At 43.5% G+C, this 15,002-nt stretch overlaps 1 protein-coding gene across 1 annotated transcript in view; it reads right to left on the bottom strand.

Annotated features, from left to right (window-relative positions):
- LOC121293146 (synapsin-3-like) overlaps nt 1-15,002 on the bottom strand; it is a 998,055-nt gene that overhangs the window by 400,384 nt on the left and 582,669 nt on the right. Inside the window, exon 4 of the mRNA XM_041215893.1 lies at nt 13,565-13,721. Within this exon, the coding sequence (XP_041071827.1) occupies nt 13,565-13,721 (157 nt within the window). The remainder of the gene's footprint in view (nt 1-13,564; nt 13,722-15,002) is intronic.

The raw sequence follows: 15,002 nt of genomic DNA, 5'->3' as shown, positions 1-15,002 counted from the left end.
CAGAAGGCCTTTGACAAGGTGCCGCACAGGAGGCTGCTCAGTTAGTTAAGAGCCCATGGTGTTAGAGGCAAGGTACTAGCATGGATAGAAGATTGGCTGTCTGGCAGGAGGCAGAGAGTGGGGATAAGGGGGTCCTTCTCAGGATGGTGGCCGGTGACTAGTGGAGTTCCTCAGGGGTCAGTGTTGGGACCACAACTTTTCACTTTATACATTAATGATCTAGATGAAAGAACTGAGGGCATCCTGGCTAAGTTTGCAGATGATACAAAGATAGGTGGAGGGACAGGTAGTATTGAGGAGGCGGGGAGGCTGCAGAAGGATTTGGACAGGTTAGGAGAATGGGCAAAGAAGTGGCAGATGGAATACAACGTGGGGAAGTGTGAGGTCATGCACTTTGGTAGGAAGAATAGAGGCATAGACTATTTTCTAAATGGGGAGAGAATTCAGAAATCTGGAGTGCAAAGTGATTTGGGAGTCTTAGTCCAGAATTCCTAGTCCAGGTTAACTTGCAGGTTGAGTCGGTAGTTAGGAAGGCAAATGCAATGTTGGCATTTATTTCGAGAGGACTAGAATATAAAAGCAGGAATGTGCTGCTGAGGCTTTATAAGGCTCTGGTCAGACCACATTTAGAATATTGTGAGCAATTTTGGGCCCCGTATCTCAGGAAGGATATGCTGGCCCTGGAGAGGGTCCAGAGGAGGTTCACAAGAATGATCCCAGGAATGAAAGGCTTAACATATGAGGAACGTTTGAGGACTCTGGGTCTATACTCGATGGAGTTTAGATGGATGGGGGGGGGATCTGATTGAAACTTACAGAATACTGAAAGGCCTGGACGTGGGGAAGATGTTTCCATTAGTAGGAGAGACTAGGACTCGAGGGCACAGCCTCAGAGTAAAGGAAAGACCTTTTAGAACAGAGATGAGGAGAAACGTCTTTAGCCAGAGAGTGGTGAATCTATGGAATTCATTGCCACAGAAGGCTGTGGAGGCCAGGTCATTGAGTGTATTTAAGACCGAGATAGATAGGTTCTTGATTGGTAAGGGGATCAAAGGTTACGGGGAGAAGGCGGGAGAATGGGGTTGAGAAACTTATCAGCCATGATTGAATGGCGGAGCAGACTCGATGGGCCAAATGGCCTAATTTCTGCTTCTAGGTCTTATGGCCTGATGGTCTTATGGTCTCTGCATGGGACTGTGTTTGTTTCATGTTTCTGTGAGAGTGTATGGGGGTTCAAATATCTGGGTTTTTTTAAAAAAGGGAGAAATCATTACACTTCTAAACTATAATATATGTTAACCAGTTTAGTAACCTGTTTTAAAAAGTAGTTTGTTTTACAAAAAATAATATTTTTTGTGTTTAATGAAAGAAGCTGGGTTAGAGTCTATTTATGCTGGGAATAACAGTACGAAAGGGATACAATTGGCCAGTTTTGGTGTGAGTTAAACATTTAAACTATTGTAAAACAAAAACAAAAATACCTGGAAAAACTCAGCAGGTCTGGCAGCATCTGTGGAGAGGAGCACAGTTAACGTTTCGAGTCTGAATGACCCTTCAACAAAACTTTAAACTATTGTTATGATCTGTGGAAACGTGGGGCTTGAATTAACTGTGCACTCCTCCCATCTCGGTGCGTAACACTGGCCACTTGGAAGCTGACCTGGATTTTTTGAAAAAAAAGTCATAAGTTCACCTTTGGGCTGGGAGTAAGTATGCCCTTTCCAGGAAATCACTTAACCAGCATGGTACTTGAGGGGGAAGAGCTGTTTGCTTGTTTGCACTGCAATTATTTTAATAGATGGAATAAAAAAGCTGGTTTAAAGGCAAAGGCTAGTGATTTACTGGAAATCACATGACAGGGATGAGCTTTAAATTTTGGACTTGTTTCTTTTAATTAAGTTGGTACTGAACTGAGAAGGTGAAAAGCTGCCCAGCTCGCACTCTCTTTGCCTTGCCTGAAACCATGTGATTGTCAGTATCCAGCTAAGAATCCTTGTATCAGTGGTAGTTGCCTCTATTAGAAAACCCGAGCAGTTGAGACGAGAAGGATTGATCCGGATCTATTTTCCCCCACACCAAAGCTCCATTGGTGAGACCCTCCAGGCCTGTACTGGGATTAACGATCTGTCTTCACATGAGAAAATCCAGATCGACAGAGTTGAAACCCTGCAAACTTTATCCTTTTTTTAATAAAGTATCTTCTCCAAAGTCCATCTTTGCAGAATTCCTATCTGTTTGGCGTGCATGTGTGCGTGGGCATGTGTGTGCGCTGGGGAATTTTAAGAAGAATAGATAGTTATTCTTCCAGATTACAATTGTGTTAACCAGTTCTTGCAACTTGTTTTAAAAAATAAGTTTTGTTTTATAATAAATCAATCATTCTGAGTCTATTGAAAGAAACCTGGTTAAAATCTCTTTTATTCTGGATCTAACAGTAAAATTGGCCATTTTGGTGAGTGAATTAAACTTTTAAACTAATGGTGCGACCTGCATAGTAGTGGAGCAAGACAAACTGCACTCTTCCCACCCTGGTTGTAACAGTACCATAAACAACATGCAGTACAGCAACGCGCCAGGACTCCTTTTAAGCACCTTACAAATCCGCAACCTCAACCACCTAAAAGGTCAAGGGCAGCAAACCCTAATGCATGGTAACACCACCACCTGAAAGCTTCCCCCCAAGTCACACATCATCCTGAATTGGAGCTATATCGCTGTTCCTTCACTGTCGCTTAATCAAAATCCCCGAACTGCCTTCTTAACAGCAATGTGGCTATACCTACATTAGGTGGACTGCGGCAGTTCAAGAAGGCGACTCACTTCTACCTTCTCACGGGCGATTGGGCGATTAGGGATGTGCAAGAAATGCTGACCTTGTCAGCAGTACACACTTCCCATGAAAGAATAAAAAAGATTCAGGTCTTGGATATCTGACAACTTGCACGTTCTTTGCATTGCTGTTGCTTTTCCACTCGACCTTTGATACTGTTCCTATTCCCAACTATTTATGCTAGTTTCCCAGGACTAATCTAGTTTTTTTTAAGTGCTTACTGTGCTAGGCTATTTGTAGCACAATAAGTATTTTTTTTTAAAGTAAATAGTTGGCTTCTCAGCTTAGTGCTAGGAAACTGGCTTTAAAGCAAGCCTGACAGAATCACAGGTCTGTTACAGTGCAGAAGGAGGCCATTTGGCCCATCATGTCTGCACCAGCTCCCCAAATAAACAACTCACCTAATACAAGTCCCCCACCTTCTCCCTGTAACCCTGCACATTCTGCTTTTTCAGGTAACAGTCTAATTCCCTTCTGAATGCTTCAATTGAACCTGCCTCCACCACACTCTCAGGCAGAGCATTCCAGACCCTAACCACTTGCTGTGTACAAAAGTTTCTCTCTATATCTCTTTTGCTTTTATTGCTAATTACTTTAAACCTGTGCCCTCTCATTCTTGATCCTTTCATGAATGGGAACAGTTTCTCCCTATCAGCTCCATCCAGACTCCTCATGATTTTGAATACCTCCATCAAGTCTCCTTTCAGACGTCTTTTTTCTAAGGAAAACAGTCCCAACTTCTCCAATCTACCTTCATAACTGAAGTTCCTAATTCTGGAACCATTCTCATTGAACCTCTTCTAACATTCTCCGCAATGCCTTCACATCATTCCTAAAGTGTGGCACACACAACTGGACACAATACTCCAACTGAGGTCGAACTAGTGGCTTACATAAATTCAACATAACTTCCCTGACACACAGGAGGAGAAAAGGAAAGGGAGTATGGGGAGAGCAGCTGATAGAGGGAATGGGAAAAAGGGTGAGGAAAGGAAGTATTCAGGATTTGTGGAGCAGATGTGAAAGAGAAGGGTTCAACATGATGTATTGGGGGTTAATTGGAGAAATGAGTAGCAGCAGGGTGAGGAAGAGAGGATGAAAAGCAGGAGGTGAGAAAGGATCAGAAGGAGAGAATGTGGGAGATGAAGGGGTGGTGAGAAGAGATGAGGTGGACAAACTTCTAAGCATCTATCAAAAGAACAAATCAAAAGTTAACAATAATAGAAAGAAACTACAGCCAACCAAATCATTCAAAATACTTCTGAAAACCCTCATAACTTAAAACATACGTAGAAATAAGGTTTGTGTTACAGATTCAGGTCTGTCTTCCCACACCTTCTTTGATTCAGTGGCATCAGTCATTCCCCTAAGTTATCTGACTCTGTTTATTCAATTCTTTCATGGGATGTGGGCATCATTGCCCATCCCTAATTGCCCCTGAGAAGTTACATTTCTAAATATTGATTCGCATTGGCCGGTATTGACTTGCACATTGGCCTGTGAACTGAACTGGATAAGTGCACCTTTCACACATGTTCCACTTCATTCTTTTGGAAGTGCAGACCAAGAAAATACTTGGTGAGATGAGGCTTTAAGTGAAACAATCAACTGCTTTATTTCACAGTAAGATGACATAGAGGGCAATGGTTATGATCAGGCTCACTTCATACAATCACTTACAACTTAGCACCCATAATAAAAATAGAATAAAGAATACAACAGACTTCTCCACACAGTAAGTTTAAATGTAAAGCAAGAACATTTCTGACTATCCTCTCCGGTACTCCCAACCTGCTCACAGCCCCATTTGATTCCTTACTATCCCACAGTATTCTGTTTCAAAACTTTGGACTTGGCTATGTATCTCCATCCTTCACTGCTCACATACAAGGCAAAAGATATTCAAGTTTTTATGAGATTTTTTTTTAAAAGATAGGATATCCTATTCAAAGATTTACATGTGACAACTGGACGATTTAAATAGTTACAAATTTTAAACTAAAATGTTTATATTGTATAGTACATTTTGAATAGTTACAGGAAATGTCTTTTTTATTTACTTACACCAGGAAATCAAAAGCAATTGTTCATATAAACAGATTTATTTCTGGAATATTTGGGCAGAATCTTCCACTCCCGCCAGTAGTGGGAACGGGTGGGGGCACTTAATGTGGCGAGTCAAAAAGTCTGTTTCCCGTTGGTGGGAAAGCAGTTTGGAATTTCATTCTCCCAACTTTCAAGGCGGTTTAAAGAGGGGTCGAGGGTAGTGGAAAGCAAAGCAGTAGATGTTCCATGACAATGTGACAGCTACAAGATTCCAGGAGGAGTAATACATCAAAACATTTTCACTATTGTTTGTCTTTTTGCCTTTGTTGGCTGGAAGGTTCTAGCTATATTTTTGTCAGAGAGAATTTCTCTCAAAAGTTCCATGCTTTCTTAGAGATTAGGGAAATATCAGTAATCCATCTGCCCTGATGTTGGGTGATCATTGGAATGTGCTAAACCATGGTTAAATACGTAGCCCTGGCAATACACGACTGCTGTCAAAACAGAACTGCATTCCCTTCTCCCACAACCTCAGGTGACTTTACATGGAATAGTACTTTAACCCATGCCCTCACCAAGTCAGTGTGCAGAGCAGCTTTTAAGTGGCTGGAACTCAAATTTAGTCAGGGATGCACTCCTGTCACCTGCTCAATAAGATGGGCTGACCAAACATCTCACTCTTTCAAGCATAACCAGATGGATGGCTCAACAGGGAGCAACAGCATGAGAGCACTGTATGTCCCCTCGCCAGCGCTCAACGAAACAGATTGATGAGGCTTCATCTTGCTAATGCCCTCCAATTGCCATTCACACATCACAAAAGCAGAAATCTTGATCATGCAGTTAAGTTTCAAGGTTTATTTGCATTGTCCTCCCTGAGAGTGCCTCATCAGGGCTACTGAGATTGCTGAGGTGCAACCACTTGGGACCCTGCAATCTTCATTCAGAGGGTGGTGAATCTGTGGAATTACCTACCACAGGAGGCTGTGGAGGCCAAATCACTGAATATATTTAATAAGGGAGTAGACAGATTTCTAGAGTCTAAAGGCATCAAGGGGTATGGGGGGAGAGAGCAGGAGTATGGTGTTGAGATAGAGGATCAGCCATGATCATATTGAATGGCAGAGCAGGCTCAAAGGGCCAAATGGCCTACTCCTGCCACTATTTTCTATGTTTCTATGTCAGAAGCCTTAAAAGCCTCTGTCCTAGGTGACTTTGCATTAGGGTAATACCTTGAACACTCATTTTGGACACACCAACCAAGGTAGCATTGTTTCCTGCATGGACTCTGCAGAGGCAGACACTGACAGAATCACAGTCCTTGAGATGTTACACACAAGGCTAATCCTGTCTCTCTGTCCTAAGTCACTGAAAGCCCGGTCATGCAATGATTGCCTAATTGAGTTGAGTCCTATCCCTTTACCCAAAAACTGCTGACCCTTGCAGAGGAGGCGTGCAAGTCCAGAAAAACTCCATGTGAGCTCAAGAAATGGCATCAGCAAGATGAACACACACCTCTTAAATCATACACTCTAACCCCTCTTGCAGCCAAGGTGCCCAGCGTAACCTGACTTGTCTAGTCCAGCATCATGTTCACTGAAAATGATCATTCACCAAGAAAGGACATTCAGCATTGAACGTGCCCACCTCATCTTCCTCCAGATAGTTATGGTAGCCTCTGGGTTTCAATTGCTATGATTACACTGCCCAACAGCAGTTCCTCACATCTGAAAATGCATTCAAAGCTAAGTCTGGGACAGACAAATCTGATTTAAGTCACCGCGACTATTAGTGCAAAAGCAGCAGTAAATGCAATAACCTCAATGAGCATTTCTCACAAGGCCAAAACTTGGTTACCAGTGATAATTGGCTGACAGGAGTATTGGCCAGGCAGCAGTGACAAATGATGGCCATTGGCTGATGTTGCACATATGGGATTATAGATTACTCACTCTGGCAACAATGTGGGAGAAATGAAGCAATTGAAGTTCCTGATGGCACTCAACTGGGGGCCAACATTCTGGAGCCTTAACTGACCACAAAACTTTGAAGAAACTAATAGAAAAATGGAATCTCTGAAACTTGGAAATGGAAAAATTCAACATATATTTATAATTGTGACGACTATATATAATGAGTGTATACCTGTGCCACCTGTATGAATTCAATAATTCTTAATTTTTCTAACATTATATCTATCATTATATCTAGGTGCAGCCCATACATCCCCAGCTGAGGTAGAAGCAGCCTGCTAACTGCTATGCTCTGTTGATGGAGATGACTTTGAAAGGCATCTCTCTAGTGACCCGAGGCCTAGAGAGTCCCGGCCGCTAAGGATCTCCTACTCAGGCCTAGGTGCACCCTCAGCCTGACCTGCTGGATTTGATGGGGGTCACTGGAAGAGGGGACGTGGAACAGCAGGGCACCCTTGGAACATCCTGGCTGGATGCCCTGGGGTGCTTGGCTGGCATTCCTTCTCTTTGTGGGTGCCCGATGGTCCCTCCCTGACTTCTTGAGAAGGGGCATCTGGAGGGTGGTCTAGCCACTGCTGAAACACGCCCATGGCTACAGTGATGGAGTGCAGGTCTGAATGGAAATCCAGCAGAAATTGCTGGGCCTGGGTCTACAAGATGGTCGCCACTCTTCTCATGGAGATTTCCATGTGCTTGCATGCCAGAGCCAATATAGCATGGCAGAACATGGACAGACTCCTCCAGCCTTCTGTCCAGTCTGTAGACAGTTTCTGACAACTCTGCCCAATGTTCCCCTACCTACCTCTGCATCATCAAAAAGTCTGTTATGGCCGAGTCTAGAGGCTTGTCATCTGAATTGAACTCAGCAGAGGCTTGTCTCAAGCAATCCTCAGAGTGACAGAGACCTCAGCTGTCACTGTCTCCACCAACTTTAAACCCATGTTGGTGATGTGCTCACCAGATTGTGACCCTGAGCCTACACTAAAACTAGGACCCACCAAAACGTGTGTATTTGTGCTGATGGAGAGTTCAGGTGAATGCTGTGATGGTGCTTCCTCTGATGATACTGAGGCTTCCTCCTCAGAGATGGCCTAGGCCTGGCGCTTGGGCGTCTCGTGGATGACGTCTTCGCCCACTTCCTGCTGGTACCTGGAATAGAGAAAAGAGGGAATTAGTGATGGACTACAAAAACAGAATTACCTGGAAAAACTCAGCAGGTCTGGCAGCATCAGCAGAGAAGAAAAGGGTTGACGTTTCGAGTCCTCATGACCCTTCGACAGAACTTAGTGATTGACTAAGCAACCTCATACATTAAAAATCACTCACAGTCAATGTATGCATATTGTAGATGGAGACTGGATGCATCCTGACTGGGTTGTTGGGGGAGGCCAATCTCACCTGCCACGCAGGCGTGGTCTGTCTCTTCTCCAGCCAGCTCTGTGGCCAGTTCCTCAAAGCTACTCAGGGATGAATTTCCAGGGTACCACCTCCCATCTTGGCCCACTCACTTTTGTTATGCACTATCTTGTCCTGCAGAAAGACAGATGGATTGATAGTAAGGCAATTGGTTAAATGAGCAGTTCAGAAGCATACATGCCTATTGTTGCAGCTGAGCCATCCCCAGTAAATGACTAAGATGCCATTTATCCAGGAACTATTATGAGTTGGAGAGGTTCAAGTGGCTGGCACACATTCAGTGCTGATGTCCCATCTAATGGTCATGTGTGACATCGTTGTGCATATTAACCCTTAGACTGCCTGATGCCCTTAGGTCAGTGTGAGTTTGCAGTGAGTAGATGATGCAATTACCCTTGCAGAGTGCAACAGGTCATTTATCCTTTTCTGGCTCTGCAGGTCTGTCCTTTTTTGTGCCAAATGGGTGCTAACAACACCAGCGACCTCCTCCCAGGCCATCGTGGTCAGGTGGGAGGACCTGCTGCTCCCATCCCTGAGAAACAGCACATTCCGCCTCTCCTGGACGGTCTGGCGGAGAGTCTCCAGGGAGCTGTTGGGGCCAAAGGTTGCTTTCTTCTCTTTGACATGTTGAGGTCCAGAGTTCCTGGCCTGCAATGATTGTCCGAGTGCCCTTTAAGTATGGCGCCAGGGCCTTCAACCCCATGAGGTAACAGAGGGGTGAGCAGCTTCCTGGCCACCCCCCATGAGATTTGCTGAGTTCCTTATGGATGCATAATTAATGAGCTGAACAGTGGAAGATCAGGCATGTTCACCTGTCCCAGTGCCCAGCGGAAATCAATCAGGCTTCCTCGCTTTCCTACCGGACTTAGACTCCACAACGGAAGATTCTGCCCTTTGTCTATTGTACTGCAACTAATAAGGAAACTATTACTTCTTATCAAGGATCTAATTAAAAATCTCTTGTTTCACTCTGTCTAGGAAGGTCTTAAACAAGCTTCTCTCTAAATTCTCTCACTGAAGATATCTGGCCCTGTTCCATCACCACAGCCCTTCCCTTGCACAGCTCAAACTCACTGTGAGCAATGCTGGGGAAAGCTGCTAGTTACTGTTAATAACTACAAGCTGTTAATGATGAACATACCCACAATAAACCAGTTGGACACCACATGGGCGGTAGTGGTTCAAGAAGACAGCTCACCACCACCTTCCCAAGAGCAATTAGGGATGGACAACAATTGCTGGCCTTGCTGTGATGCTCACATCCCATGAAAGAATATAAAAGTTCAAATCGCTTCCTTTCTCAGAAAGCTTTCACCAGTGGTTCAGCAGCTGTTCATGTGACTGAAATGGGCATTATACAGGAGAGTTAAAAAGGATTCAGTTCACTTTTATCTCATGCTCTAGGTCTTGTATGTCATTATCAGCTCCTGTACACATGCATTACCCATTGGGTAAAGCAAAACAACTCACTGCGGTCCAACAAGCATCAAATGAATGAAAGGGGGAATCTGTGCGAAGCAACTATTTCGAAGATGCTGATTTAACCAACCTGCCTGGCGGAGAAATGTGGAAGAGCGGATAAAATCAGGGAAAATCAACTTGGTTATCATCTGCCAAAATTCCTTACATCCTGGAAGGGTCCTAGTGGATTGGAAAATAGCAAATGTAATAATTTTATTCCAGAAAGGAGGGAGACAGAAAGCAGGAAACTATAGGTCAGTTAGCCTAACATCTGTCATAGAGAAATTGCTAGAACCCATTCTTAAGGAAGTGATAGCAGGACACTTCAGCCTGAATTTTTAGGTTGTCGGGCACACTTGACTGGCAGGCCTGGGAGCAGCTGGGAAATGGACTCCCGACTGCAATCAGCCCCCAACCGTGATTTCACGCTGGTGGCCAATTAACAGCCAGCCAACATGAAATGTGTGTTGAGAGGCTCAGTGTTGCCGGCAGGGCGGGGGGGCGGGGTGGTGGTGGTGAGTGAGCGCTGTGAGAGAGCACCCTGAAGGCAGACAGCTGCAGTCCTGCAAATAATGAAATAAAGGTGTAAAAAGTGTCAAAAATATGTCCATGCATCGCAATCAAGCACCTGAAAGCATACCTCATAAAAATGCTGTCCACAGGTATTTATTTTTATTATTTCCTAACGGAGATTTCATCCCACCCTTGGGTGAAGTTTGATGAAAAATGTAAAGGCTGCCTGGCCGATTCGCCCATCGGCCAGCCATAAGGTTGGATGGGCCACAAAAAAAAATCACTGACAATTGCCATCAGGCATGCTCCTGACTTTTGCATGTACCCACCATGCAAAATATTCCATGAGTGTGCAATGGCGTTGGAACGCTCGCCTAAGGTCCTCTTGCACGATTTTATGCCAGATCAGGTTGGGCACGTGCCCGCAGGACGTAAAATTCTGCCCTTAGAAAATTATCATAGGGCCAGATAGATTCAACATAGTTTTGTGAAAAGGAAATGGTGTTTAACTAATTATTTTATTAGTATTCTCTGAGGAAGTAACAAACAATGTGGATAAAGGGGAACTTGTGGATGTGGTGTACATGGATTTCCAAAAGACTTTTGATAAGGTGTCGCATCAAAGGTTACTAGACAAAATAAGAGCTCATAGTATAGGGGGCAACATATTAGTATGGATAAAGGACTGTTTAGCTAACAGGAAACAGAGCCTATGGATAACAAAAACAGAAATACCTGGAAAAACTCAGGTCTGGCAGCATCGACGGAGAAGAACAAAGTTGACGTTTCAAGTCCTCATGACCCTTCAACAGAATTAGAAATGACTCGAAACGTCAACTTTGTTCTTCTCCGCCGATGCTGCCAGACCTGCTGAGTTTTTCCAGGTATTTCTGTTTTTGTTTTGGATTTCCAGCATCCACAGTTTCCTGTTTTTATTATAGCCTATGGATAAATGGGTCTTCTTCAGGTTGGCAAGGTGCAACTAGTGGAGTGGCATAGGGATCAGTGCTGGGGCCTCAACTGTTTACGATTTATATCAGTGACTTGGATGAAGTATGGTAGCTAAATTTGCCATCAACACCAAGATAGGTCAGAAAGTAAGTTGTCAAGAGGAGGGAAAGAATCTACAAAGGGGTATAGTTCTTGTTCACTTTGGCAGGAGGAATGAAAAACAGTGTACTATTTAAATGGAGAGAGATTGCAGAACCCGGTGGTACAGAGGGATCCGGGTGCCCTGGTACATGAATCACAAATAGCTAGCATGCAGGTACAGCAAGTGATTAAGAGGTAATTTATTGCAAGGGGAATGGAGTATAAAAGTAGGGAAGCTTTACTGTAGCTGTACATGGCATTGGTGAGACCACATCTGGAGTAAAGCGTATAGTTTTGGTTTCCTTATTTGAAAAAGGATATATTTGCGTTAGAAGCAGTTCAGAGAAGGTTCATCTGACTCATTCCTGGGATGAAGGCCTTATCTTATGAAGAAAGGTTGTAAAGGTTGGGCCTTTACACATTGGAGTTTAGAAAAATGAGAGGTGATCTTATTAAAACATGTAAAATCCTGAGGGGACTTGATGGGGTGGATACTGCGAGGATATTTCCTCTTGTGAAGGAGACTAGAATAGAGGACATAGTTAAAAATAAGAGGTCTCCCTTTTAAAATGGAGATGAGATTTTTTTTCTTTTAGATGATTGCTAGTCTGTAGAATTCTATTCCTCAGAAAACAGTGGAGGCTGGGCCATTGGATTTATTCAAGGCAAAGTTAGATAGATTTTTGTTGGACAAGGGAGTCAAGGGTTTTGGGGTCAGACAGAAAAGTGGAGTTGAGATCACAATCAGATCAGACATCATCTTATTGAATGGTGGAGCAGGCTTGAAGGGCAGAATGACCTACTCTTGGTCCTAAGTCCCATGTTCCTATGTTCTTAGCTTAGTGATCTTGCTGCAAGTTCATAGACCACTATTTTTAATCTGTCGCTGACTAAGGCCATAAACGTATCCAGAAAGGGGAGAGCACCTCATGAGTAAATTCAAACAGGGGTCTTGTGATATCATTTGAATCTTGGTTTTCAATGTTGTGTGATTGTGCATTTTTCAAAGTTCAAGGTGTGCAAAAAATACTCAAGGTCCCTGTTCAGATAAGCCTCCGGCATTGAAGTATCTTAGTCTGACAACAGGCCATTGATTTCCAGCACTATTTGCTCCAGCTGGATGAGGTTTGTTATGTTGGCTGGTCTTTCCAAAGCTCTTACTCCTCTCCCTTGTGCTGTGCTGCTCTGCAGAGAAAGAGGGAGTGTTACTGAATACTTCCTACAATGCAGTTTCTGCTCGTGGTGCAAATGCCGAAAGAGGGGACTCAAATGGAATCAGGGTTTGGAACGTGTTGAACAGAAAGCACGTGTGCTGGAGCATGTGAAGAGAGTAAGGAGATCTGACAGAAGTTGATGATTGTGCAAAGTCTAGTGAGTGAGAGGAGAATGGTGGCAGTGGATATTGTGAAGGCAGCAAGGAATGGATGAGTGTGTGTTTGTAACAAGAGTGAGAAATGGTATAGTGCAGCCTTATGCCGGGTGGTGAAGAACATGACAGAGAGAAGAGGGTGTGAGGGAAAAGGATTGTTGCCATGTGTTGTTGAGAGAAATGGAAAATGAAGAGCTGTACTCACCCTTGTTACTCTTGAGAGATCATTGAATCCCTTCTTGTACTCCATCCCGGCCCACGTGAGTGATGCTCTGGAGCTGACAACCCCAGCAATCTCTCTTAGTGCCTGCTGCACATGGTGTTGTGTGATCCTCCTCCCAATGACTAAAGAAACCTTGCTACCTTATCTTGACCTTTCCAACAGGATCTACAATGGCACTTCAAAGGACCGGAGGTCCTGCCTATGACTCAGCCTGAAGCTGTTCCTTCCTGCAGCACAATCTGACAAAAGACAATGCAACCTCACTTTAAGAGGCGCATTGCTGCTTTAAATAGACCTCTGGCTGACCTGCTGTAAATTGCACTGACAATGCGACTGTTTTCCCAGTGTGTCCACTAACTGGTCCTAACCGCACCCATGAAATCCTCGTGAGGCCCAGAAGTTAAAATACCTTGAGCCTGTTCTGTTGGGCAGCAAGTGAGTTTCAAGCTCACTCCATTAATGCCCACCCAAAACCCAGAATTACAATTGGGGCCAAAATTTTAATCAACTTGTGGATGATGAACTTACAGTCCAGAATCACTGACGTGGGCATACCAGAAAATGATTTAGAATGTTGTTGCTAAATGGTTCCCATATAGGTACACAGTGCCTGTACAGCAGAGATAAGCAGCAAAACTCACCATCCAAGGCTTGTTGCAAAAGTTGTAGACAGATTGAAGAGAATTGAGTGAAGGCACTCTGCCATACTGCAAGCCAATGATGAGGTTCCGGTAATCTTCGCCATGGGCCATGTTATATACATGCTGGCGAATTACAACAAAGTCTGGTTTGAAGGATCTGTAACAAGATTAGAAAGAAGCTTGATCAGTGAAATTCACATATAAAAGTCTGTCTCAAAAATAAAGTGCAATCTTTTTGTTTTTGACAGGAGGAAAGTTGTACAGAAAGGACAGAGTAATGCTCAGAATGCTTTGTCATCACTAAAGCTTTAGGAGAGCAGATCAGTAAAGGGAGGGCAACAGTATTACAGATCAGGTGATATCATGAACCTTACAGGCAAAGCCAGGTTATTCTAATCCCACAACTGGATTACTGTAAACAATTTCCTCTTGATCATGTGCTGGGTAAATACTATATAGTATTAAAGAAGGATCTTTCAGCTTCTTCCCAAGGGATTGACTATAAGAACGTAACATAAGAAATAGAAGCAGGAATAAAACATCCAGCTCCTCAAGCCTGCTCCACCATTCAATACAATCATGGTTCATCTTCAATCTCATCTCCAATTTTCTGTCCACTCTCCATATCTGCTGATTTCCTGAAAGATCAAGAACTATTGATCTCAGTCTTCAATATATTTAACAATAGAGCATCCACAACTCTGAGGCAGACAATTCCAAAGGTTCACAGCCCTCTGACATAAGAAATTTCTCCTCATCTTAGTCCACAATGATCGAGGCTGTGCCCATGTTTTAGATTCCGGGCCAGGGGAAAGAGCCTCTCAGTATCTACCCTGTCAAGCCCCTTCAAAATCTTGGATGTTTCAGTGAGATCACCTCTCATTCTTCTAAAGTCCAGAGAATACAGGCCTTAATTGCTCAGCCTCTCATACCAAGAACGAATCTAGTGAACCCTCCCTGTACCGCTTCTAAGGCAAAGTATATCTTATCTTAGATAGGGAAACCAAAATTGTGCATAGTAATGGATTTCAGGACAGTCTTGTGGCATAAACAATTTAAAAAAAAAACAGGTTGGGAGGGAGCAGGCAGAGATTTGTTGATAAAGTGATATTTTTGGATTGATAAGTAGTGACAAGCCTTGTCCCTCAGGGATTGGTGCTGGAGTTTTATCGCTTGGATTTGGAAATGGGAATATATCCAAGATGCAGAAATAATTGAAATGTTTAAAAGTCAGAATTATTTGGCAAATAAGGGAATTTCTCTGAAGTAAAGGTATTAAAAGGGAATGGAGAAAAGGCAGGCAACTGCAATTAAAAAGATACAGCTGCCATGTCTAACAAAAACAGCAAAGCAAGCTCTATCAGACTGAATGACCCACTCCTGTTCCTGTGTTTTAATATGCTTCTAGTTATTTTTCTATTCATTCATGGGACATGGC

This window comes from Carcharodon carcharias, chromosome 21, assembly GCF_017639515.1.
Source record: "Carcharodon carcharias isolate sCarCar2 chromosome 21, sCarCar2.pri, whole genome shotgun sequence".
Taxonomy (NCBI): domain Eukaryota; kingdom Metazoa; phylum Chordata; class Chondrichthyes; order Lamniformes; family Lamnidae; genus Carcharodon; species Carcharodon carcharias.
Note: the sequence above shows the minus strand (reverse complement) of the source record. Positions and strands in the feature narration are given on the sequence as shown.